This window comes from Hemibagrus wyckioides, linkage group LG04 (assembly GCF_019097595.1).
Source record: "Hemibagrus wyckioides isolate EC202008001 linkage group LG04, SWU_Hwy_1.0, whole genome shotgun sequence".
Classification (NCBI taxonomy): domain Eukaryota; kingdom Metazoa; phylum Chordata; class Actinopteri; order Siluriformes; family Bagridae; genus Hemibagrus; species Hemibagrus wyckioides.
Window position 1 is genome coordinate 22396545 of NC_080713.1, and position 25887 is coordinate 22422431.

General features: G+C 38.8%; 3 protein-coding genes and 1 long non-coding RNA gene across 6 annotated transcripts; 3 read left to right on the top strand and 1 right to left on the bottom strand.

The window, feature by feature from the left end:
* Positions 1-1696: 1696 nt before the first annotated feature.
* On the top strand, positions 1697-9054 carry tat (tyrosine aminotransferase). Its single transcript, XM_058387049.1, has 12 exons — positions 1697-1834; positions 2623-2926; positions 3240-3344; positions 3603-3670; positions 3755-3913; positions 4410-4548; positions 4678-4730; positions 6822-6974; positions 7061-7189; positions 7338-7421; positions 7609-7707; positions 7870-9054. Exons 2-12 carry the CDS (start codon positions 2638-2640, stop codon positions 8008-8010), a joined length of 1419 nt encoding a protein of 472 aa, XP_058243032.1. The 5' UTR covers positions 1697-1834; positions 2623-2637; the 3' UTR covers positions 8011-9054.
* A 4784-nt stretch (positions 9055-13838) lies between these two features.
* zgc:56622 (uncharacterized protein LOC326033 homolog) lies at positions 13839-19711 on the top strand. Of its 2 annotated transcripts, none has more exons than XR_009204478.1 (10): positions 13839-13978; positions 16065-16235; positions 16485-16601; positions 17571-17648; positions 17729-17845; positions 17979-18091; positions 18187-18274; positions 18364-18447; positions 18556-19363; positions 19487-19711. XR_009204478.1 is itself a non-coding variant. In XM_058388136.1 (10 exons), the coding sequence occupies exons 1-10, from the start codon at positions 13889-13891 to the stop codon at positions 19518-19520; spliced, it is 975 nt and encodes a 324-aa protein (XP_058244119.1). In that variant the 5' UTR covers positions 13839-13888; the 3' UTR covers positions 19521-19711. The 2 variants fall into 2 exon arrangements, 1 of the variants encoding a protein (XP_058244119.1); XM_058388136.1 differs by having other exon boundaries at positions 19281-19363.
* LOC131352194 (uncharacterized) lies at positions 13985-14647 on the top strand. The gene is made up of 3 exons (XR_009204479.1): positions 13985-14206; positions 14300-14410; positions 14517-14647. It is a non-coding gene; the product is annotated as an uncharacterized LOC131352194 (long non-coding RNA).
* Positions 19392-23104, bottom strand: klhl36 (kelch-like family member 36). 2 transcript variants are annotated; one of them, XM_058388135.1, is made up of 5 exons: positions 22903-23104; positions 22517-22602; positions 21359-22432; positions 20789-20946; positions 19392-20658 (listed from the first exon to the last, which is right to left on the bottom strand). In XM_058388135.1, the coding sequence occupies exons 1-5, from the start codon at positions 23006-23008 to the stop codon at positions 20076-20078; spliced, it is 2007 nt and encodes a 668-aa protein (XP_058244118.1). In that variant the 5' UTR covers positions 23009-23104; the 3' UTR covers positions 19392-20075. The 2 variants fall into 2 exon arrangements, with proteins under 2 accessions (XP_058244118.1, XP_058244117.1); XM_058388134.1 differs by having other exon boundaries at positions 21359-22602.
* Between the last annotated feature and the right edge of the window lie 2783 nt (positions 23105-25887).

Genomic DNA, 25887 nt, shown 5'->3' on the forward strand with positions numbered 1-25887 from the left:
GGACGAGTCTGGGTTTGGCGGTTGCCAGGAGAACGGTACTTGTCTGACTGCATTGTGCCAAGTGTAAAGTTTGGTGGGGGGGGGATTATGGTGTGGGGTTGTTTTTCAGGAGCTGGGCTTGGCCCCTTAGTTCCAGTGAAAGGAACTCTGAATGCTTCAGCATACCAAGACATTTTGGACAATTCCATGCTCCCAACTTTATGGGAACAGTTTGGAGCTGGCCCCTTCCTCTTCCAACATGACTGTGCACCAGTGCACAAAGCAAGGTCCATAAAGACATGGATGACAGAGTCTGGTGTGGATGAACTTGACTGGCCTGCACAGAGTCCTGACCTCAATCCGATAGAACACCTTTGGGATGAATTAGAGCGGAGACTGAGAGCCAGGCCTTCTCGTCCAACATCAGTGTGTGACCTCACAAATGCGCTTCTGGAAGAATGGTCAAAAATTCCCATAAACACACTCCTAAACCTTGTGGACAGCCTTCCCAGAAGAGTTGAAGCTGTTATAGCTGCAAAGGGTGGACCGACGTCATATTGAACCCTATGGATTAGGAATGGGATGTCACTTAAGTTCATATGCGAGTCAAGGCAGGTGAGCGAATACTTTTGGCAATATAGTGTATATAAATACTTTTTGCACACTTTACAAAAACAAAAAACAACAAAACTTACACTACAGTATGTGTTGAAATTTGAATTGGATCTATGCACTAGAAGTATATTAAATAAGAAAAGTGGGTGTAATTGAGCAGGAACAACATATGCAGCTCATGCTTCATGAAACACATGTTTCAGTTATATTGTGCAGCTGCTGTAGTTCATAATCATCTCATACATTTGCTCATAACATCAGGTACATTTGACCTTAAGAGGGCCCAAGACAAAAATATTTATCACATTTCCTAAAAGCACTGGCCATCTGTTTGCAAAGGTTATGCAACTTGCTACCTCCTTGTATTTGCCAAACAGCACTGGTTGACGTAATTGTATCATGTGCAGGACATATGTTTTGCATTTTGCCCAAACAGATTCCATGGTGTCTTGTTACTTAATAGCAATGAGGAACTGAAATTTAGCTGAAACAGCTAAGTGAATGTTAGAGTGAAAAGGCTCCATGGTCACTTCAATCCAATTCTATCCTCTGTCCATTTCAGTTTCCTCCATGTTTCTCTTATGTCTCCCACCTCCCTATTGTCTACATTAAATGATTGAATATGTTTTTTTTTATATGTGTATATGTTGCCCTGCGATGATGTCCATCCAGGGTGTATTCCCACCTCATGCCCACTGTTCCTGGGATAGACTCCGACTTCACCCTGGGCAGAATCAAATGGTTACTGCAGATATATAATCACTCCACTGAATCTTGTTGTTCTTTCTCAGTTTTTGCTCACTTCATCCAACAGCATAAGATTTGCTAAGACTAAAAGCATCCTTCCCATTTCAGGTGTACAAGTTCCCAAAGTTCACAAAATCTGCTCAGTCTACAAACTGTGCAGTAGCATATAAGCGGCATATAAATATTGGGAATGAATCAATATCTGGTTCAGACCTAGTGTCAAATTCCAGTTCCTGGAAAGAGCAAAACTTACCTGCAAGTGTTAGGGTCCTAAAAAAAAAACCCCAAAAAAATGGCTGTTTTACATCGCTGACAATGTAAGTGGGGTGTGTGGGACTGCCCTCGGTTTCTACCAATGAAAAAATGGGTGGTGTAGACCAGCACTTATTTCTGCAGCAGCTGTCTATAAAACAGACCACAATACTAAACAACTTCAGTGCATAATTTAAACCTATTCCTGTAGGGACAAAGTCTTTTGAGGCACTTCTTAAAGGTATTTTGTTTTGTAATTATTATTGATAATTAATAAGTATGTCTAATATACTTCTAATAAACATATTACTGAAATGTAATTCAATCATTTTTAGAACAATGCAATCAGGGAAGTTGCAAAATATTTGACATGTTTGGTAATGCAGGAGGTTTATGGATTCAGTTAGACACTTTTGTTCAATTGTACAATTTGGATTTAATAGTTTTAATATGCTTGTTTTGCATAAATGGCATCTATTGATTCTTAATTCATCAGAATTAGCATTGGGTTTTTATTAATAACTTAGCCATGTTTAATAGCCTAATGTATATATTCCAAGCCTGATATTTCTGAACTATGGCATTGCTATTAAATTATTGTATTGTTTGGCTGTCTGGAGCTTCATCTCTTTTTATGCTTATCTTTCTGTTGCAACTCTTCTGTTAAAAAATGGACAGTGGATGCGGGAAATAATTATTTAAACGCTGCTGATGTTTACTTTACTATGTTAGTGGAAACTTTAAAAAAAAATATCCTGGAAATCTGAACGGAAAAAATAAAAAAAGATCTGCTATCAGAACATTTTTGGAACACAAATGTACCCAGAACTTTATTATTATTATTATTATTATTATTATTATTATTGGTGGAAACGTTTGTCTCTGAAAAATGTTCTGAGAGCAGATCTGTTATTATTATTTTATATAAATATAAATAAATTATATATCAATTATGATCATTATTATTATTATTGTTGTTGTTGTTTATTGGTTGATTAATTGATTTAATATTATTATTATATTGTATAGAGAAAGAGAGAGAAAATGTCACGTGTCGCGAAAATGAACGGAGTCTCAATGAACGGTTTTCACGGGGATGAAAAATTCCGAGGCCACGGAATGAACGGCGGCAGTATCAATGGAATGAACGGGAACGGTGTTACTCCTCTGAACGGGAGCGCGCGCAGCCCCATTAAAATGAAAGCGCGTGGTCAGCGGTGGAGTGTGCGAGCGTCGGAGATGGCCAAGAACACCCTCAATCCTATCCGCGCTATAGTGGACGGCATGAAGCTCACCCCGAACCCTGACAAACCCATGATCGCCCTGTCCATCGGTAAGACGACAGAACTCACATAACCCATATGCGAGATGACCTCTAACAGGAATATAGAAGTCACTTTGAGCTTTATTGTCACTTAACAATTTATCCACTGGCATTTCATCAGGACTGTGGTGAGAGAAAACATACAGTGGCACTGTACTACATTAGAAAGTAAATTCCCTAACCAGCCTTTTTTTACTATGTAAGACAAACAAACACATTTTATAAAATGGAAAACTTACTGACACTGGAGACTCCTTCCATTAATATATAAAAAAGCATAACCATGATCATTTTCCTTCCATCTCTCCTTGTTTACACTCAGGTGATCCTACAGTATTCGGAAACCTGCCTACAGATGAAAGTGTGCTACAGGCTGTGAAGGACGCTGTAGATTCACACAAGTATAACGGCTATGCCCCCTCTGTAGGTGAGGCACCACACACCCCAGCCTGCCCAGTTTAAGGGAAAAGAATGGCAGAATCCCAGAAAGCACACACCCTGCTCCACTTACCTTGTGAAATTTTCACATGAATCATTTAAATCAAATTTCATACAAATTCAACAAATTGAAATTTTCCCTATTCCTGTTTTTGTTTGTGTTTCTTTGTTCCCAACACGTTTTGTCTCATGTATGAAAAAAACGTGTAACATATTCTAAACATTATTTAAACATTATTATTATCAGGTTACCATAAGAGCAGAGAGGCTGTGGCGAACTTCTACAGCAAAGCAAGTGCTCCACTGGAAGCTAATGTGCGTGAGCCAATTTCCAGATTTCCATATATATATCATATATCATCAAAACAGTGTGAAAATGTTTTCTAAATCTGTCCTTAGGATGTGATCCTGGCCAGTGGATGTAGCCAGGCTATTGAGTTGGCTATCAGTGTGCTGTGTAATCCAGGAGACAACATCCTGGTTCCTTGCCCTGGATTCTCTCTCTACAAAACTCTGGCAGTGTCGATGGGCATCCAAGTCAAACTGTACAACCTACTGGTATGAAATTGTAGTGACTTGGACTTAGTTCAATAGAGTTAGTTCAATAGAGTTTAACAAAAAGGAGTGAAATAAATTGTTTGGTTTATTTTCTTTTAGAAGAATCAGGAAAGTGGGTGATATTTATGCTGTTCATACAGGGGTCATATATGGTCCCACTATACAAATAATGCAGTAATACATACAATGATACTTACTATTAATAGAGAGACACATTATTTTAGACTATGTGTTATCTCTCTTAATAAAGTGACTATTAAACAACATAACTGGCCAGAAAAGGAGAAAGAAGCCAAATGTGCATTGATTTTTAGTACCTGGAACATGACAATATCTCTCTTGCAGTACAATTAGAGTGTGTAAATATACTGCAATTAAGAGAAAATCAGTTCAGCTCAAAATGAAAGATTTTTGACAGCTCTTAAATAAGACTATAAATGGCATTCACTGATGAATTTTACGCAGGCTGAACATTAATATGATCCATTGTCTTTAGCCAGAGAAGTCTTGGGAGATTGATCTCCAACACTTGGAGAGTCTGATTGACGAGAGGACAACTTGTCTGATCGTTAACAACCCATCCAATCCCTGTGGCTCTGTATTTACCAAAGAGCACCTGCAGAACATCCTCTCAGGTGTGTACAACATGATTCAGTTCAATACAATGCAAGATTCTTTCATTGCTGTTATTGTTTTACTGTTTTTCATTTAGATGAATCTGTTTATCCTTGAATATTAATCTAGTCACTTGTGCTCTGCTGTAGTTGCCTCAAGACACTGTCTGCCTATCCTAGCAGATGAGATCTATGAAGACATGGTGAGTGAGCAACAGAGGAAGCACACTATGCACTCTTTACGGTCACCATAATGGGTCATGTTACGGTAGTGGTGGTAGGGTTATGTGTTAGCACCCCAAAGATTGTTTTTCTGGAACAACACAACCCATTGTTGTGGTTAGTCTGCTTATACTACAGCAATTTGGCAATGATTGCCATGTTTTGTTTATTCATTAAGAACACTTTTTATCTTGTCAAAGTTACACTTAAATGTTTTAGAAAGTCCTCAAATCCCATCCTTGAACATTCCTGTGGCAGAATTTATTTTTAAGTTTTAATTCCTATTGTTACAAAGCATCGACGCTGGAGACTTCTCTCATAAATACAGAAAGCATCTTCCGGAAAATGCACATGCAAATATAAACCTATATATTTGTATGAACACTATTGTTAAAGCTGCTGTCATAGCACATCTTCTAACTAATCAGATTTGAGAATTTAATAAGAACAGTTATATAATATAATTAGGGGTAGCACCAAGACCAGAGTATAATTATACATTAAGACTGCTCCATTTAATGTCTGCAGTTAATGGAACAATAGGATAAACTCAGGAGATGAGTTCAAAGTTACAGTTACTGTAGCTTCATATTTTTTTACATTTTATTTTGGAAGTGGTTTCTGGCATTACACGCTTTGTAATAGAGAGAGTGAGAGGGAATATGGCCAACTGCTTTTCCCTGGCTCGGCTCAGCAGAGGAAACCACATCAGCACAAAAGGGATTGCAGACACGTGTGTATGAAATGAAGGCTGGCAACGTATCAGGCTGCAGCAGGCCACAGGTCATCAAGGGCAAGTGCAATGAGTACAAATCAATATACACCATATACAATTGCATTTACTTCTTAAAAAGGAAACCATAATGTCAGGATATGGACACATCCTTTCATCCTGTTTAAGACAAGAAGAAAAAGGGATTTAAATAATCACATATGAGTGTAAAAGGGTAAAAAGGGCAAACGTCTTTTAAGTAATATGGTAAGGACATAGCTGGGGAAGATTAAGCCATATCATGTACAGAATTGGCCTTAAATCAAATCTATATGAATCATATGAGAGCATATTATGTGCCCTGAAGGTCTAAAAATATATTACTAATTATTATAATGTAGATCATATTATTTTTCTTTGATGTATACAGCAGGAAGCCACATGTTGTGTCTGTAAATCCTGTAGTATCCACCCACAATGACTGTGCACTATTCACATGTGTTTGTCATAAATATGTGTGTAGGACTGAGGTCAGAGAGAGAGAGAGAGAGAGAGAGAGAGAGAGAGAGATGGGTTTATTTCAACCGGTTCAGTGTTGTTCTTCTGGTATGACTGGCTTTAGCCCAGAAACCAGTAATTGGAGGAAGGTATACCACTTTGGACCTTATGGATGAATCACATATGTGTTCTGCTGGTATGTGTAAATAAGCCAGTGAAACAGATTTTTCCCCGGAATTTCAGTTTTACAGTCTCAGCCAACAGCCAATGGGAAGTGGGGCGGATTCATCTGCCCACCATTAAGGTTTCAGTCTAATGAGAGCCAGACCGCTAACCTCACATGCTATATGATTGGATCCTCTCTCCCTCTCTCTCCTTTTCTTTTAGTTATTGTTTTTTCCACATTCATTTTCTAACCAGAAACCAGAAAAAAGAAAAGCTTAACACAAGATATTATTCTTTACTATTTCATTTTTAAGTGGATTATTCAACAAAGCATTTTAGTGATCTATACAGAAAGCAATTTTATAAGATATGCATTATTTATTTATTTCTTATTAGCATAATTTTAAAGCATACAATGATACTGATAAAGTTAATAGTCTAATAGTGCATAGTAGATGTAGGGAGTTGTTACCTTTATGTATGTTTTCATTTTAATTTTAGAATTTTTCTTAGATTTCAGTGTGTTAAGTTGTATGGCCCAGTAGTACTGTAGTTTTCACAAGCTGAAAGGAAACTACTGCATCTGACTACAGTTACTAAAGTTACTAATATATATATATTTTTTATAACTTTTTATAACTTATCGTTCCATAAGATGCATTGCACACATCGCTGATGTAGTTTTAAACTTTCTCAGGTCTTTCCCAACTGTGAGTTTCATTCCCTGGCTCCTCTCAGCAGTGATGTACCTATTCTGTCCTGTGGTGGTCTGGCTAAACGCTGGCTTGTTCCTGGATGGAGAATGGGCTGGGTCCTTATCCACGACCGCAATAACATCTTCGGACCAGAGGTGTGCTAACAATTGGGATATTGTATTAAGCATATCAACATTATTTTATTTTCCCCTTACATATTTCTCCCTGATCATGTTCTAAGATTCGAGAAGGTCTTGTAAAGCTCAGTCAGCGCATTTTGGGAGCCTGTACAGTTATCCAGGGGGCGCTAGAAAGCATCTTTAAAAATACTCCCTCAGAGTTCTACCAAAGTACAATCAACTTCATAAAGGTAAGTAGACCAATGTGATTAAAATTTTGAAAATGTGACCTTAACTTTGTCGATCTCTAATATGTATGTAATTTGTAGGGAGTCATAATCTTTGAAACACTTTGACCGACCTTTATATTTGATTGCAACTTTTCATCATCTCCCACAGTCAAATGCAGATATATGCTACTCAGAGCTGTCCACTGTTCCTGGGCTCAATCCAGTAATGCCATCTGGAGCCATGTACCTTATGGTAATATTTTAATGAAGAACAAAACCAATAAAATTATATTTATCCTAGTGACTAGTGTCAGTTTTAGAGCAGCTTGTATGTAGGAAGATAATACATACACACAGTAATTGTGAACTTGTGAATATATGTATTTTATATTCTTATGCTGGTGTCAGTTTTATCAATACATATATGTTTTCAACTTTAGGTTGGAATTGAAATGGAGCACTTTCCAGACTTCCAGGATGATGTGCAGTTTACTGAGCGGCTGGTTACCGAACAGTCCGTGTTCTGCTTGCCTGCCACGGTACATCACTCAGCTCTCCTCAATCTATTATCTGTTTTACATCTGTTGGAATATTTTTTTAGGAGTATTTCACACACTTGTAAAATGCCCTTTTTCAGCTGTGATACTATGATGCTATAAGCACACCATACCACACCATAACAATCATACTTTCATCTTCAGGCATTTGAATACCCAAACTTTTTCCGGATTGTGGTGACGGTTCCTGAGGAAATGATGGTGGAAGCATGCGAACGGATCAGGGAATTCTGTGCACGGCACTACAGACCCCGAAGCCAAGACAGCAATGACCTGGACCAGTGAAGGGATACGAGCTAAAGATAAAGATGAAACATTTAAGATTCATGCAAAAGTGTACATGTAGTAGACAGTGAAATCCACTTCTACAGGTTTGGATGAGGATTGATGTTTCTGTGAGGATTGAGGAAACAAAATATTCTACGCACTAGTGATGACTGGTCATGACATATGATATGGTTGTGATAAGGCTAAAATTTAATATCTATCAAAAGCTCAACAATGAACTATTGGAGTTGAGAAACACATTATATCATAAGGTCAGCAATGGCATTATAAGAATGATGCACACACACACACACACACACACATACACACACTGAAAAGCAGATAGGCATTCCTAAACAGCACTTTAATCGGACTAATCTACGTCATCATCATTTTTTCATGTCATTCTGTACTCACCGATGGTATTGTGGAGCTTTCTTCCACAAATCTCCAAAATTACCCACCTTAACCATGTGTTAAAAAAGCAGTCTGATGTGCGTGCCAATATTAAACTATTTTATTAATGTATTTTTATTACTAACAGCTAGGAAGGAGCTTTGGCCTGTTACCCCATTTATATTATATATGCTATGCATCTATTCTATGCATTTTTATATGGACCAGCAAACTGTCTTATGTAAATCTTGTACTTATCACTTGTAGACTGTAGTAGTTCCTTTTGTGTATGTATATCATTATTTTATGTCCATCCTGGTTTGGTTTAGAGGCTAAAGAGAAGCCACATGTCTCACCACCGCATTACAAACAGACTAGAAGCTGCTGTTGGATCTCAGCTCTCATACAACACGCTCTTTATCCTGTAAACCACACAATTCACCGAACAGTATGTTGAGCCTTAGCGCTTATCTCTGAACCCTTAATGATCTCAGAGATTCTTAGGTGTCTTTGAGACATCTGTATTACACATTTGTAACCCCACCATCGTATAAACAAGGTTTTATAGAGTCAAGTATGTTTTTTTTTTTATCTTCTTGTATTTCCATTATATGATTTTTCTGTATTAAATACTTAACAGTTATTTAAATAAAATCTTACAAAAGATGTCGGAGCACTGTGGTCTAAATGAAGTCTAAATAACTATGGACACAAACTTATAAATCGTTACTGAACTATTTATGTTCATTTATTACAGATTTGTTATCCAAATCCAAATCATTAGCTTAACTCAGTACAGTAAACATACACCTCTTTATGTGGTCAGTGATTTAGAGATAAAAAACAAAACAAAACTGGCCATTACTCCTAAAGAAACAGAAGGCTATGTATATAAATGAATAAAGAAGTCTATTAGACTTAACTGATTAGTTAAGGCTATGGTAAACTGCAGAAATTTTGGCAACCCTTATGAGAATGAGCAAAGCAAATATAAAACCTGGTGTCTAAATGTTCGAAACCCCCCATGGTTAATCATTGATCTTATATACAGCTCGAAACGAGGATAAATATTTATTTACTACAATAACTTTTGCTCACACTGGGCAGCTCAGTGAATCAGCATGCAGCACCTCACTCATCTGGGGTTCAGTCCTGAGCTCTTGTTAATGTCTATGTAGGGATTTATGTGACCCTGGTTGCTCCTGCTAGTCTAGCTTCTTTTAACTGCTCAGACATATTGACAAGTGCCCTAGCTCTGGTAAACTTGTCCCCAGTACAGCAAAGCACTGCATAGAGTAGTACACCTAGCTGAGTGAATCTCTGGGTTTGCTCTCTCTCCTTTCTGCACCACATCTACAACAGATGATGCAGCACAACGTTGCAAAAATCATCAAAGTCGACTCACTTGATCTGTTGCAATCAGGCGAGTGCTTTCATAGTCTGATGGCTAAAACTGGGAGGCTCAGGAAGAGCTTTTTACTCTTATGCCATCAGTCCATTTTAAAAATTCCCTAATATACTCCTATATAATCGTCATTCTGCTCACTGCACTTTGCTGTTGCCATATGTAACTCACCTGCATGTTGAATACACTATATTGCCAAAAGTTTTGGGACACCTCTCCAAATCATTAAATTCAGGGGTTTTTTCAGTGGTTGGGTTTGACCCCTTAGTTCCAGTGAAATGAACTCTTAATGCTTCAGCATACCAAGACATTTTGGTCAATTTCATGCTCCTAACTTTGTGGGAACAGTTTTGGGATGACCCCTTCCTGTTCCAACATGACTGCACACCAGTGCACAAAGCAAGGTCCATTAAGACATGGATGAGTGAGTTTGGTGTGGAGGAACTTGTCCTGAGTTCTGACCTCAACTCGATGGAACACCTTTGAGATGAATTAGTGCAGAGACTTCGAGCCAGACCTTCTCGTCCAACATCAGTGCCTAACCTCACAAATGCGCTTCTAAAGGAATGGTCAAAAATTCCCATAAACACACTCCTAAACCTTGTGGAAAGCCTTCCCAGAAGAGTTTTGAAGCTGTTGATAGCTGCATGGCGTGGGCCTATTCCATATTACATTCATGTGCATGGAAAGGCATATGTCCGAAAACTTTTGGCAACATAGTGTATATCACTTTCCATTCTGAAGGACAGTATGCTAGTTTGGACGTTTTGAAGCATTGATACATCTAACATAATTGCACCTCATGCTATTACATACTGCACATAACATTCTGTTCTGTACACCTCTTTTTATTTCTATTTTTTTCTAAGTTTCTTAAATGTATTTTTTACATGCACAGACTAGGAGGAGTAGGCCAGGTTTTCATTTCACTACAGGTTTTACACTGTATATAACTGTATGTGACAAATAAAATGTTAAATAGAAATCTTGAATCTGAAAATATATGCTCTGCTCTGCTCTTGATGCTCTTGACCAGGATCAAATGGTGTTTGAATAACTGGAATGTTGCCTGTTCTCATTCATAGTGCCAATAAAGATAACTGTATATGAAAAAACAGAAGAGTAAAATGTTAAAGTAGGCTGGAATCGACACAAGCTGGAATCTGATTAGTCTGAGTCAAACCAAACATCCTGACAGGGAAAGTCACCTATGCTGTAGTTATTTACTGCCTAAGCATCATTTTGCTTTTAACTGAAATCATAAAAGATGGTATTCCCTGCTACTGAAAGCTTTTGACATCTAGACTTAAAAACATTTAGTGAGCAACAGCAAGATGATATATTTGACTTTACTAAAAATCACTTGTTTAACTGTTATTTTACTAAACAGATGTTTCGTTCATTCTTAGATTAGCTACAGACATGCCTTAGGAACAAATATTACTTAACAATATATATATATATATATATATATATATGTTTGCCACTAGTTAATAACTAACTAATAATTGACTTTGAGGGTAAGGCTTTAGAATTACGAAACCATCATAACATATAACTCTGCTACTCTCTGCTGCCTGATCTAAGAATTACACAAAGAAGTAAAAGTTCTGGATAAATGATAAATGGGCAGGATCTGGGTATTTTAAGTTTCTTTTTATAAACAGAACCAAAAAAAATGAAAAAGGAAATAATATTTTATTTTTATTTTAAAACTCATAAAAGATTTTTTTATTATGTGATGAAAAAAAAAATCTGATGTCAGACACCTTTTTAAATTAGACTTGATTTTCTTTCCTCATTTATGCTTTAAATAATGAAAGATCAACAATATAGAAATGGTAAAACAGCCCAAATGAGGAAAGAGAGGATCCTTGAGCTTCTACACCACAGAACCTAACCATATTTTTTAACAGATTAAATGGATTGTTAACACTTTTAGCTTTTATTCTCATAAATACTGTGAATTGTTTTGTATTCTCTTTGTTATGCATTTATTAAAAAATGATCCTTTTTGTATTAATTAAGTTGATACTGGATCTGGAACTGGATCTTGATTTGATCACATTTGATATTTTTTATTATATTTTTTTTTTTTGGGTATATGCCAATGTTTTTAAGAACTTTGGGTCAGAGCACAGGGGCAGCTATGATACAGCGCCCCTAGAGCAGGGAGGGTTATGGGCCTTGCTCAATTGCCCAACACTAGGGGGCTTTAGTAGTGCTGGGGCTTGAACCCCCATCCTCTGATCAACAACCCAGAGCCTTAACCACCACTGCCCCCGTAGTGTAAAAAGTTTAGCTGTTGATTTTCGTACATTATTGTGTTTTCACCTCAAAATATATGCTATAGTCTGTAAAGCAATAAACAGTACTACCATATTTTTACAAAAAAGTTCGAGGAACCACAGCTGCTAGTTTTTTTCTTTCTTACACCATAAATGGAGCAGACATTTTTTAAATAATGCATAATCTAATACCTTCATTCAGAAAATATCCAAATACAAAAAGTGTTGTGGTTAATTATTAAATGTTGTAGAAAGGAAATGCAACCTGGTTATCTAAACCCTTCTGTCTATCTGACCACAGCTTCCCTCTAATAGCTTTTCCTTCATATTCAGAATTAATGCTACCTAAACGAAATTTCTACCCCATGGTGTGTTAGCTCCAAGATCTCATCTGTAAACTAATCGATTGACCACCATGCTGCAATCACTTGTGAGAATTAATAGTTGAACATGTAATAGTAAATTTGAGCCTTGAGATTCACTTGATTGTGGACACCAGATTATTCATTATACAGATTTAACAGGTTTAGACTGTTAAAGTGTCTTTAGAGTGTCCTTAGAGTGTATTTGCTTGTGAAATGAAAGCTGTAATTACTTTTGAACACCAAGGAGAATTTCTACACTGTAACTGTACACCAATAAGGCATAACATTCTGACCACCTGTCTAGTATTGTGTTGGTCCCCCTTTTGCTGCCAAAACAGCCCTGACCCGTCATGTACTGTGTATTCTGACACCTTTCCATCAGAACCAGCATTAACTTCTTCTACAATAGCTCACACGGGCCAGCCTTCGCTCCCCACGTGCATCAATGTGCCTTGGCCGCCCATGACCCTGTCACCGGTTCACCACTGTTCCTTCCTTGTACCACTTTTGATAGATACTGACCACTGCAGACCGGGAACACCCCACAAGAGCTGCAGGTTTGGAGATTCCAGTCATCTAGCTATCAAAATTTGGCCCATTTTTCCTGCTTCTAACACATCAACTTTGAGGACAAAATGTTCACTAGCTGCCTAATATATCCCACCCACTAACAGGTGACATGATGAGGAGATCATCAGTGTTATTCACCTCACCTGTCACTGGTCATATATATATATATATATTTTATATATTTTATATATATTTATATATATATAATTGTTTTTTTCTGCTTCTGTTTATATAAAGAAACTTTATTGGCTTTTCATAAATAAATGTTAAATATTTTACAATATTTTATAATTTTATAATCATACAATTATATAAATGATATATACATAATTACAAATATAATAATATAACACAAGACTTAACATTTGCATATAATTTCTTACTTAATCTCATTCCATATAATTAACTATGCAGAATAATGTCCTCAGTGAGAGAGAGAGAGAGAGAGAGAGAGAAGAGAAGAGAACAAGTTCACTTCCTGATTTTCACACTGTTCCAGAGGAACAGTGTCACATGGGTGCAACTGTTAAGGTCACTTTCCTCAATTTTGCCAACAGGCTGCAGTTCATACATGCACAATACTGGTAAAGAACACACACACACACACACACACACGCACAGAGAGAGAGAGAGAGAGAGAGAGAGAGAGTGTGTGTGTGTGTGTGTGTGTGAGAGAGAGAGAGAGAGAGAGAGAGAGAGAGAGAGTAAAGTTGAATGATTAACTGTCTAGATAAGGTAAGTGGCAAACAACACTGGAAAGGAGAGAGGGAGCGAGCAGTAAAACAGGATAGGGTGAAAAACAGAAAATAAAAGGACTCTAAGACACAGCAGGATAAAGCAACTTATTGATTTCTTATTAAAATTATTCTCATATGGAAGAGATTTCTGAACAGCCCAGGACGGTTGAGCTAAATGATGGCAACTTGATGCCACTGCTGGGCCTGGGGACATGGAAGGGAAAGGTAACATTACACATTACATTTCTCTAATGTAAATGCATAAAGGAGGTCTTACACATAGTTACAGTTATTACATAACAGTATATAGATAATCCTATCAACGGCTATTAAATTATTTATGCAAGGTTTCACCATATTCTGATTCATGCTCTGATTTCCAAAAAATAAAGCAGCATTAAAAGACTTTATACAGCATTTTACAGCAATTCACACGTGAACCAAATGAGGCAGGTAAATAACAAATGGCTTTTCTTGAGTAGAACTTTGCAAAAAATTTAGAAAGTTAAAAAGCTTCTAATGTATTTTTTTTTTTCTTGGTTATAGATTGGTTTTTCACTCACTCTCTCAACTCAAGGCTACTTTTCCATATATAGTAACCTATGTGTTGCATGGAAATCTACACCTCCTATAAATACATAACCACCCTCCACCCTGGTTAGTGATCGTGTGTTAGCAGGCTTCGCTAAATGAAAACCACAGTCTTGACTTCTTTCATTTAACTAAGTTTAAATTAGACAGCTGGCTGTCATCTTTATCTTAGGTAGACGCAGACCGGATGAGATGGAGATAGCTGAGTGGTCTAGATCACTTCCTCTGTTTTCCATGTGGTATGAAGTTGGACAGACCACACAATCCTACATGTTTACGTTTCTGCATGATTAAAATACGTGAGAAGAGTAAGACTATGTAACCATGTTAATTGATTTATTGGTAGATCAGAATTTCAGCAGATAGACATGGACATCACATTCTATTGGCCGTATTGTAAAAATATTATTAGACGTTTTTCAGTGATGATACTTTTGGTCAGTGGTTGCTTCTGGTCAGTGATGGTTATTTACTAAAATAAGTTGGTCTAATATAATGAAACATGTTGCTTCTGTCGTGGTGAAACGGAAGGTACACTATATTGCCAAAAGTTTTGGGACATCTGCCTTTACATGTACATGAATTTAATATGGAGTTGGCCCGCCCTTTGCTGCTATAACAGCTCCAACTCTTCTGGGAAGGCTTTCCATAAGGTTTAGGAGTGTGTTTATGGGAATTTCTGACTAATCCTCTAGAAGCGCATTTTTGAGGTCAGGACAAAAATGTCTGGCCACTCTAATTCATCCCAAAGGTGTTCTATCAGGTTGAGGTCAGGACTCTGTGCAGGCCAGTAAAGTTCCTCCACACCAAACTCGCTCATCCATGTCTTTATGGACCTTGCTTTGTGCACTGGTGTGCAGTCATGTTGGAACAGGAAGGGGTCATCCCCAAACTGTTCCCACAAAGTTGGGAGAATGAAATTGTCCAAAATGTCTGAAGCATTAAGAGTTCCATTCACTGGAACTAAGGGGCCGAGCCCAACCCCTGAATTCAATGATTTGGAGGGGTGTCCCAAAATCTTTGGCAATATAGTGTATCTGTCTTATAGTACATTATAGTAGTTTCATAAGGATTTACAATTACCATTGTTTTCAGGTTGTTACAAAAATGTGTGTAATTTTAGTTCTAAATAATAAGGATTATTGTAAATAAATCAATGTTTATTACAAGAAAATCATTCAACGCTTGTTAAAAAAAAACAGTAGGCTGGTCTGTAGTACTGTAGACTCTAAGTCTCTAGCATAACTGTAAATGAGAACAGAGGTGATGAAAGTGAGAAGGGATTTTTTTTTACTAGTGAAACCCCCTAAATTCCTAGATATTTTATTCCTCTAAAGATACCTATAAATGTTTCATACAACAGAGAGCTTTGCAAGTAGAATTTCTTTAATAAGATAAAGCCCTAAACCTCTACAGAACATTTGATGAACCCTGTTTTCTAATCTGGTGTAAATAATTTTGTCTAATGTGCAATACCACATTAGAAAATGTTATGATAAGAAAAAAATCACTAGTTAATAGTCACTAGTTAACTACTAAGATTTATAAGCAGTAAGAAAACAATGGGCGTGACTCGTGTAAAATCAACCTTTGGCCCTAAATTAGCATTTAAAGAAACCCTTTGTTAGGAGCATGTATTATAAGACATATTTCTTTCTGCCCTTATCAGTGTGTATAGTAAAACTGGCAGCTCAGTACAGTTTTATTACATGGTCAACAGAACACAAGTTCAGAACTGTGTCAAGGTGCAGCCGAGACGGCGATAGCTGCTGGTTACCGTCACTTGGACACGGCTTACATCTATCAGAATGAGGTGGAGCTGGGGAAGGCGATCCATTCCAAAATGCAGCAGGGCATCATAAGGCGCCAGGACATGTTCATCGTGAGTAAGGTGAGTCTGCGGAACCTAAATCTTCTGCAGCTGGTGTAAACGAATACTCCAGACTGAATAAAACAGGCAACTGTTTGAAGAAGCAAAACATAGCACAAGCACCTTCAAAACAATCCTTGCATGCTGCTGTGGCATAAGCATTTGTTAATACTTGGTATCTTCTTGAGCCATTCTTGTGTAATAATTGTACGTAATTGCCTAACCTCAGGAGACAAACTAATGAAGTATCTTCCGGTTTGATTTTTGCAGCTATGGGGCACTTATCATGCCCCTAAGGACATCCCTCTGTGTCTGGATAAATCTCTCAGTGACCTGCAACTCGAGTACCTGGACCTGTATCTGGTGCACTTTCCTGTGGGACTACAGGTTATAATAAAACTATATTCAGTCACCTTAAGTCAGAAATTAGAGCATTTTAAATGTATTATTAATGATACTACGGAGAACATTCAGCAGAACAAAAATGAATTCATTATTAAGCAATGGAAAAAATATGACACGAAAAACGACACTGTCTAGAGGAGGCCATCCAAACAAGACATCAGTGACCTGGTAAAGAGGGCCTTAGACAGAATTTCCAAGGGTAACTCACAGCTACCACCACCAGGCTTCACTGTGGGAATGTTGATAAATGATAGCCACACAATTTTCCCATCAAATCTGATAGAAATGGTCATCTTCATGCACATTGACCAAGCATAACATTACGGCCTAATATTGTTAGTCCAGCTTTTGCTGCCAAAACAGTCCTGACCCATCATACACTGTGTATCCTGGCACCTTTCTATCAGAACCAGCATTAATTTCTTCAGCAATTTGAGCAACAGTAGCTCATCTGTTGGATCGGATCACACGGGCCAGCCTTCACTCCCCACGTGCATCAATGAGCCTTGGTCACCCATGACCCTGTCGCCGGTTCACTTCTTTCCTTCCTCGGACCACTTTTGGTAGATACTGACCACTGCAGACCGGGAACACCCCACAAGAGCTGCAGTTTTGGAGATGTTCTGATACAGTCGTCTAACCATCTCAATTTGGCCCTCGTTAAACTTGCTCAAATCCTTACGCTTGTCCATTATTCCTGCTTCTAACACATCAGTGTTACACAATGTAACATTTGAGGACAAAATGTTCACTTGCTGCCCAATATATCCCACTAACAGGTGCCATGATGAGGAGATAATCTTATTCACTTCACCTCTGTGTTCATAATGTTATGCCTGATCGCTGTATATACACTATGTTCATTACTGATTAAGAAAGAATCTAATTTTTTTTAAATCAAGTTTTCATCTTCATTACCAGCCACTAATTCTGGTATTTTCTTTCCCACAGAAAGTTGATAACGAGCTCTTTCCAATGAAGGATGGAAAGATACTCACATCAGATATTGATTATGTGGATGTGTGGAAGGTAAGGAAAGAAAGGTATGATTTAAAACATACATACCAGAAGGTTTTCAAGAATTAGTGTAGCTATATATTTGTATGCAGGGAATGGAAGCACTGAAGACCTCTGGAAAAGTAAAAAGTATTGGCGTGTCCAACTTCTCAATCCAACAGCTGGAAAGGCTGCTGTCTGTGGCTAAAATCCCACCAGCTGTCAATCAGGTAACATTCAAAAAGATGTACTGGCCTACATGTTTGGATTAAATCCATTTAGGCAAACAGGTTAATAGCTTAAATAATAATACACAGAATAACTTTGATAACAGTGGATTAGTCAGCGTCTTTTCATTCGCAGGTAGAGCTTCATCCATACTTTGTACAGGCTGATCTGATTGAATATTGTAAATCGAAAAACATCGCTCTCACAGCCTACAGTCCCTTTGGGTCACCAGGAAGGACCAAAGAGTAGTGAGTTTATATTTCACACTTATCTCTAACCTGGTTTGTCACTGGATCTTTTTGATGTAAATTTTATTCCTCTGGTTCTTCTCTAAATTCTGCAGTCACAGAGGGGACAAAGATCCTGAAAAGCTGCTGGAGGACCCTATGGTTGGGGAAATCGCTGCAAAACACAAACGGACATCAGCACAGGTCATACATCCTCTCACACAAAGCTACAACAGACACATGATTTCCTGGTGTGTGCACTAAAAAAAAATTAATTTTGGTTTATACCACAGATTTTGTTGAGGTATCACATTGAACAGAATATTGCAGTGATTCCAAAGAGTGTTAAATCCAACCATATTCTGGAGAACACAAAGGTGAGCCATCAATGCCAAAGGAGTATGCCAATCTGAAAAATGCACTATATTGCCAAATGTTTTGGGACACCCCCCCCAAAATCATTGAATTCAGGTGTTGTCTTTCAGGGGTTGGGCTTGACCCCAGGCAATGATCTTGGAGGAGAAGGTCTGGCTCTGCTCTAATTCATCCCAAAGATGTTCTATCGAATTGAAGGGGTCATCACCAAACTGCTCACACAAAGTTGGGAGCATGAACTTCTCCAAAATGTCTTGGTATGCTGAAGCATTAAGAGTTCTTTTCACTGGAACCAAGCCAAACACCTGAATTGAATGATTTGGAGGGGTGTTCCAAAACTTTTGGCAATATAGTGTATCTTGTTGGAAGGCAGTAATTAAATTCAAGAAGCAGTGGAAATGGTTTATTTTCATGAAACAGTTGATGAATTAAAAAAAAAAAAAACCCTGATTCATTACCTCCATTCTTTAAGCCATTAGTTTAATATGTGAGATTTAAGGACCTGGTATATAATTTTAAAAACGTTTCATTTTACTTTCACTTTCTTCGCTGAAGTGGAAGTCAGTTCCTGACTGAGCAAATCAAACTGTTTATTTATTTTACAAGCATTAAATCTCCTTCATTTGTCTGGAAACAGTTTGTGGGAAGAGACTGAGAAATCTGGGACCCAGTTTTAAAATTCTGTATTAGTATACAAAACCTGGAACTTAACCGTCTTAAACTTTAGCTTTATTTTTACACGAATGACCTGCAGGCATGTCTAGCTAGGGAGTATTTTTAAAATAAGAGCCATTTACATAACGTCTACAACAATGTCGACGATGTATAATCACAGATCTTTGATTTCTGCCTGGACTTGGAGGATATGAGTGCACTCAGGTCTCTGAATCGTGGCTGGAAAGCCTGCATCCTTGAAGAGTAAGAGCAAACACACGTCACACTGCAGTTCTAATCAAACAACTGTTTTAACAGAGCAGCCAAAAAAAAAAAAAAAACAATACATGTAAACTTAACAATGGTATGCTTTTTTTTGTCCCACAGGTTGGAATCTCATCCTTATTACCCTTTCAAGTGAAATGTAGTTAATGCTGTATGCGCGAGACGCTCACTGTGTCTCACTGAGTGCTGCTGATCAGAACAAGATTTTTTGCTCAACAAACTGCGTCAAAATTTTCACTCAAGCGTGTTAGTGCCAAACTGTGACTGTAACCCCCACTGTGCTAAACTGAGCCTTAGAGAGAATGAATAAACATCTTTTCTAATCAATATGCCACATTTTGAATGTTTTCATCTAATACTGAAAATAATGGCTCATGTTAGTCCATTTAATTATTGAGAAATGCAAACATTTCACACAAACAAGCCATGGAGCAAACCGCTTCAGATTATTCCTAGACACAGAATCACCCTGAATACTACATGACTGAAGAAGCACCTCTAACATCACCCCTTAGCAATCAGCAGATTCCAAACTTAATCAGCGTAATTCAGTCCATTTCTTGCTTCCATAAGCAGCCTACAAATACTGGTATCTGATAAGGGCCTGCACCGTCGGTGCTGTAACCTGCATGTTGGAAGAATAACTGCCCCATCAGGGCACATTATTGAACCATTATTTTTGCACTTTCAGTCATCTGTTTTGTCCTTGACTTGTGTTTTGCTTGTCTTTCTCTTTCCCTCCTGTCCTGTTCTGCTCAGTGCTGCAGGACTGCCGAGCTCGGACCGTGCACACACACGCCGAAGCCCCAGCAATGTACCTGGGCAGGTTAGGTCCCATTACCCACTGACCCTTCTCTGGATTGAACACCTGAGTGTTTTCTGAGAAGTCCATGTGCTCCCAGGTATAGCCTCCCATCACGTAAATCTTTCCATCCCATATGGCAACAGCTGCTTCGCTGTTCGGGTAACACAGTGGGGCGACCCTGCTCCACTGCTCAGTGTGCGGGTCAAAGGCTTCTACTTCTAGCACATCAAAGCGCTCCATGCTGTCCTCGTGGTCATCGCTGCCACCAATTACGTAGATTCTGTCATGCAGCGATGCCATGCAGTGCCAGCCTCGAGCCAGAGTCATAGCCTGCCGCTCTATCCATGCGTCGCCGGCGCTGGGGTCATAACTGAGCATGTCACGTCGATAAGGTCCGATCTGATAGTCATGGCCTCCTGAGATGTACACTACACCTTTGTGTGTTGTGCCTGCATGGCCATACGTTAACCTAAAGGAAGGAGTCATCAAAAGTGGAATTAGTCAAATGACTCGTACAAAACTATAACAGTTGCAAACAAACTATGTCTCTTCTATTTAATAAGCCTACATTTGTAATAAAACAAAAAAGAACTTAAGACCTTGGGAGTCCTGCTACATAGGTCCAGTAATCCTCCACAGGATGATAGACCTCAACAGAGGATAGTGCACCACTTTCATTGCGTCCCCCAACAGCGATCACACAGTCCCCCATGGTTCCGAGATAGAAATCCACTCGACGCTGGTTCATACTGGCACCCTGCAGCAAGAGAAGTGACGAGATTCAGAAACGACGACACCATTCTATAGCTAAAATTATCTCATATAGGCAAGAGAAGGAAATTATGCTAACCTAGTTGACTGAAACTTAAATTCATATCCAGTCCCCTAACACACACACACACACACAAACACAAACAGAGCCTAGGCTAGAACCCTCTTAACGACAATGCACAAGGGGGAGCGTTCTGAATTGCCAGAAAAACAGATATGTCTCCTTGTCCGGATTAATTGGATGCTGGTAGTCTAAATCATTTGTTTTTTTATCTTGTTTACAGAGCCTGAGCTGACACCGAGACCTTTTTTTTTATTTTAGTGCGTATTCTATTGTGAGCCTTTATAACATGAGTATAAAAATAGAAAAGGACATAATGATATGTAAAACTCTTTACCTTGGACCATGTGTTGTTACGTGGGTCATATCGGTAGAGTATGTTACTTGCAGCGTCTCCCCCATTATCCCGCGACGAACTCCCCCCAGCGATAAAGATGAACCCTCCCAGCACTGCTACACAGTGGTGGCTCCTCTGAGCAGGTAGCTGTGTCTCTACCACCCACACTCCTGCTTCTTCATCTAGCCAGTTCACATCAGTGCTCAGCTCTTCACCACGCTCATACACCTCTCCTCCTACCAGTAGCAGGCGCTCCACTCCTCCTCTCAGGGCTGACTGCGCTGTCTGTAGCACAGGCTGAGCAGTGACGTGAGCATGGTAGCTTAGTGCTTCCTCCACCAGCGCTTGGCAGCCTGAATCTGGGGGCAATAAAGAGCGTACGGCGGGCAGGACATGCTCCGCCAGCTCCACAGGTGCAATCAGGGCCAAGCGGACATGGCACAGGAGCTGGTGGGCAAATGGCAAGCGCTCTGGCTTCTGGCTGAGCCACTGGAGCGCCACCTGGAGGAGGGTCTGCTCACTCTCATGCTGCACATCTTCGCTGGCTAGGTAGGAACAAAGTTTGGATAATCCCACATCTTTTAAGAACTTAGGTGTGCAGGACAGAGTGGTGAATCGCTCCAGGATGAAGCGATCTATAAAGGCGTCCAGACGCTCCAAGCTGTAAAGCATCGCCAGATCCTGCAGGTAGAGATAGTTGTCCTCGTTTACCTCTTTCTCTAGGTACTGGCAACAGAAATCGACAGCCTGCCAAACCTGCAGCAGGTGAGCCGTCTCCAGCACATAGTCAATGTTTCCACCATCCAGGTGCAACTCGCCACTGTAGAGGAAGTCCACGACCGCCTTAACCCCCACATACGAGGCACCTACAAGCTCCACCTCATCTTGCCGCTCCTCTCTCATACCGAGCGTGAACATGGCCTGGAAGTACGGGCTGGAGACGGCCAGCAGGGCACGGTGGGCATGAACCCTCTGCCCATTCGCCACCAAGACCACGTCACACAACTGACCACATTCTCTCTGCTCATTTAAACCCTGCAGGAGGTAAACGGCTTGGTCAGCCCATCGATACACCTGGCAAGAGAGATAAAAAAAAAAATGGCAATGGTGATTATTTTTAAAGCATATGAAAGAGTGCATCAACAATTTCAGACATACCTTTGAATTCTCGCTGATTCTGTGTGGCCGAGAAAGTCGACTATGCTTCTCCTTAACACCCTCCATTTCATCTCCTTCCTCTAATACTATGTCCAAAAATATGCCAACAATTACAAAACTTCATGTGTACACATCCTGCATATACACCACAGTCATAATGTCCGGTAAAGAAAGTGTTTTTAATTCTCTACACTATTGCCCAACTGTATGAATCCCAAATCCCTGCCTGCTCCCTACACTAGTGCACTACATAAGACATAAACAATTCCTTTAGCACGCACTATGTAGTGAACTATACTTTGGACAGGAAGCCATTTTGAGTTGAACCCCAGTCAGAGCAGTACAAAGGCTAAAAGCCTGCTAACGTTACTCATGTGTACAGAGACCTGGCGGTGAACACTGCTGCATGTTTCTCTCCGCAGAAATGATGACAGTTAGCATGTGAGAAGGAGGAATCACTTCATCATTCTGTCGTCCTGTTCCTGTCAACATTCATGCTCTAAGATGGCTAAATAGATAGTGTGCAAACAATTTCTGGTGCGTATAACTCGAGGGAAGGTGAAGTTCTCAGCAAGGATGCTCGTTCGACTGCAAGCACTCGCTTTTCAAAATAAAAGACCAGAAGCAACATATTGACCGGGATAAAATCAAACATTTTTTAAAATAAGAGCCTTTCATCCTTTCATTTGTACCTAATTTTGGGCGAGTTTAAAATCATTGTAATTATCTTTAAGGGTGTGATTTAATCCTCTGTAAGAAGCTGGTTTAATGATGGTGAACCATCAGAATTAGTTTGAGGTCAAGATTTAAATCAGAGGACAAAATTTGAAATAGAAGATGAATTTATTAATTCATGTTTGGAAATAAGAGGTTCAACATGACACAGATCGATAAATAGACAGACAGACAGACAGACACAGATAGATAGATAGATAGATAGATAGATAGATAGATAGATAGATAGATAGATAGATAGATAGTAAAAGAAAGTAGGTAAACAAATAAAACAAGCAAACAAAAAACAGGATTAAATCTCTAGATTAATTTTGTTGACATTTTAAATAGTTGTAGTAATCATAGATTTTTTTGTTATATAATTCATTACATGAATAAATGCTAAAATATATGAACATCTTTATTGTCATCTTAGATATGCTTGTATTATTATTATTATTATTATTATTATTATTATCTTAATATTAAAGTGTTCATTGTTATCAGTTCGACTCACCCACAGCATCCAGCTGATTTAATAACAGAGGATGTAGAATGTAGGTTAATCATTTAAAGGCCTATTTGTTATCGACACAAATTGTTCATCTTGAACAAGTAACCAAAGTTCATCAAGATAAAGAAAACTATCTTTATGATTAAACTCATTGTTGACAGTTATTAATCATTACTGATCACTGTTGCTTTGTTAGACGTGATCAGAAGTCTTTCATGTGTACTGATGAAATTGATGATCATTGCTGAATACACAAAGTGTGTAGGATAAAGTGATCAGAGGCCAGGGGAGGTAAAGAGCTCTTTAACTTACACAACATGGATAGTTTGTATAAATGACCTGAAACACCTTTTAAGGCCTGTGTTCATACTGGAGAGACTCTGGGGCTGGGTGTTGCATGCTCAAGTTAATTTTTAAGTCTCTCAAGGTATCTTCCTCATGTATTCCAAGAGTTTGTGTTTGCTAATGTTTTCTCTGGCTTGTTTGATGGAGATCTAAACCTACACTGATCAAGCATAACATTATGACCACCTGCCTAATGTTGTGTTGGTCCCCCTTTTACTGTCAAAACAGCCCTGACCCGTAGAGGCATGGACTCCACTAGATCCCTAAAGGTGTGCTGTGGTATCTGGCACCAAAATGTTAGCAGCAGATCCTTTACGTCCTGAAGGTTGTGAGGTGGGGCTTCCATGGGCCCTTACTTTGCAAGTTACAGGACTTAAAGGATACTTACAAGATTTGAAGGACTTACAGGATACTTTTGATAGATCCTGACCACTACAGACTGCAAACACCCCAACAAGAGTTTTGGACATGCTCCAGTTGTCTAGACATCACAATTTGGCCACAATTTTCCTGCTTCTAACACATCAACTTTGAGGACAACATGTTTACTTGCTGCCTAATATATCCCACCCACTAACAGGTGCCATGATGAGGAGACCATCAGTGTTATTCACTTCACCTCTCAGTGCTCATAATGTTATGCCTGATCGGTGTACATACCTGATTGGCTGCTTTGTGACAATATCCTACAGAAAAGCACTAAATAAATAAAAAAAATAACTGAAATTCAATCAGATTGAATTGTAAACATGGCTTGAAAAATCACAGGTTAATACTTTAGCGTCAAAAATGATTTTAACCCTAAAATAAAATATTGACATGGAATGATGTTGGATATCAGACTGACATATTCACCAGTCTAGAAACAATGTTACTCATAAAATTGCCCATAGAAACTCCATAGCCATAGACATAAATTTACTCTCTTAAATGTGTGTACCTTTTTGTGAAACACTTATTTAGAATCATTTTAGGAAATTAGCAAGCACGGCTTTTAGCTTCCCTGATGTAACTGTTATTGCATCATGGTGTTTGATGTGTAGCAATACTAGTGGAGGAACATAAGAAACACCATGTGTTGAACAATCTTTGACTAGCAGTGTATGTTAAGCTGTAAGCATGTTTTGCGTTGCCTGACAAAGACACAGGTCCTACAGAACACAGGACATTTTCCTTAAATCATGCTGCCTTTGTGCTGTAATAGCAACAGAAGTTAGTAGACAATCATTCAGGGATTAAAAGGATGTCAGTATAGGATCAGTATCAGGTATAGGCTGATAGCCAGAATTATGATATTGATATAGTACTGAATTGAAAGAAAGAAAGAAAGAAAGAAAGAAAGAAAAGGTTGTTGCATAAGACTTGTTATTTAGGAGGTTTGCTGCATTATGACAAGATTCTAGTATTTGCAGTCAAGGCACTGCTTCTCTCTGCAGCTTCGAGACAGTGTGTGTGTGTGTGTGTGTGTGTGTGTGTGTGTGTTACGTCTTTACATATCACCCCAGAATCCACCTCCAGGTGTTTAATAATGATGATGATGATGTTTTCATGTCTCCACCTAAAGCAAATAATCTGAACTCTAATTCCTAGCCACCAGTCATGCACATCACATTAAAAGCTCCATTGTTCACCCAGCTATGAATACAGAGACAGCCTGCAAATCTGTATTGTTTTCAGATGAATGGATGAACCGAGCCATGTGATCCACAAGATGGCACAATAGCACACAGAAATGACACAATGGCCAATGGGTGGATTTTAATTCGACTGGATCCCTTAGTTGGCCATTAGGAGGAGG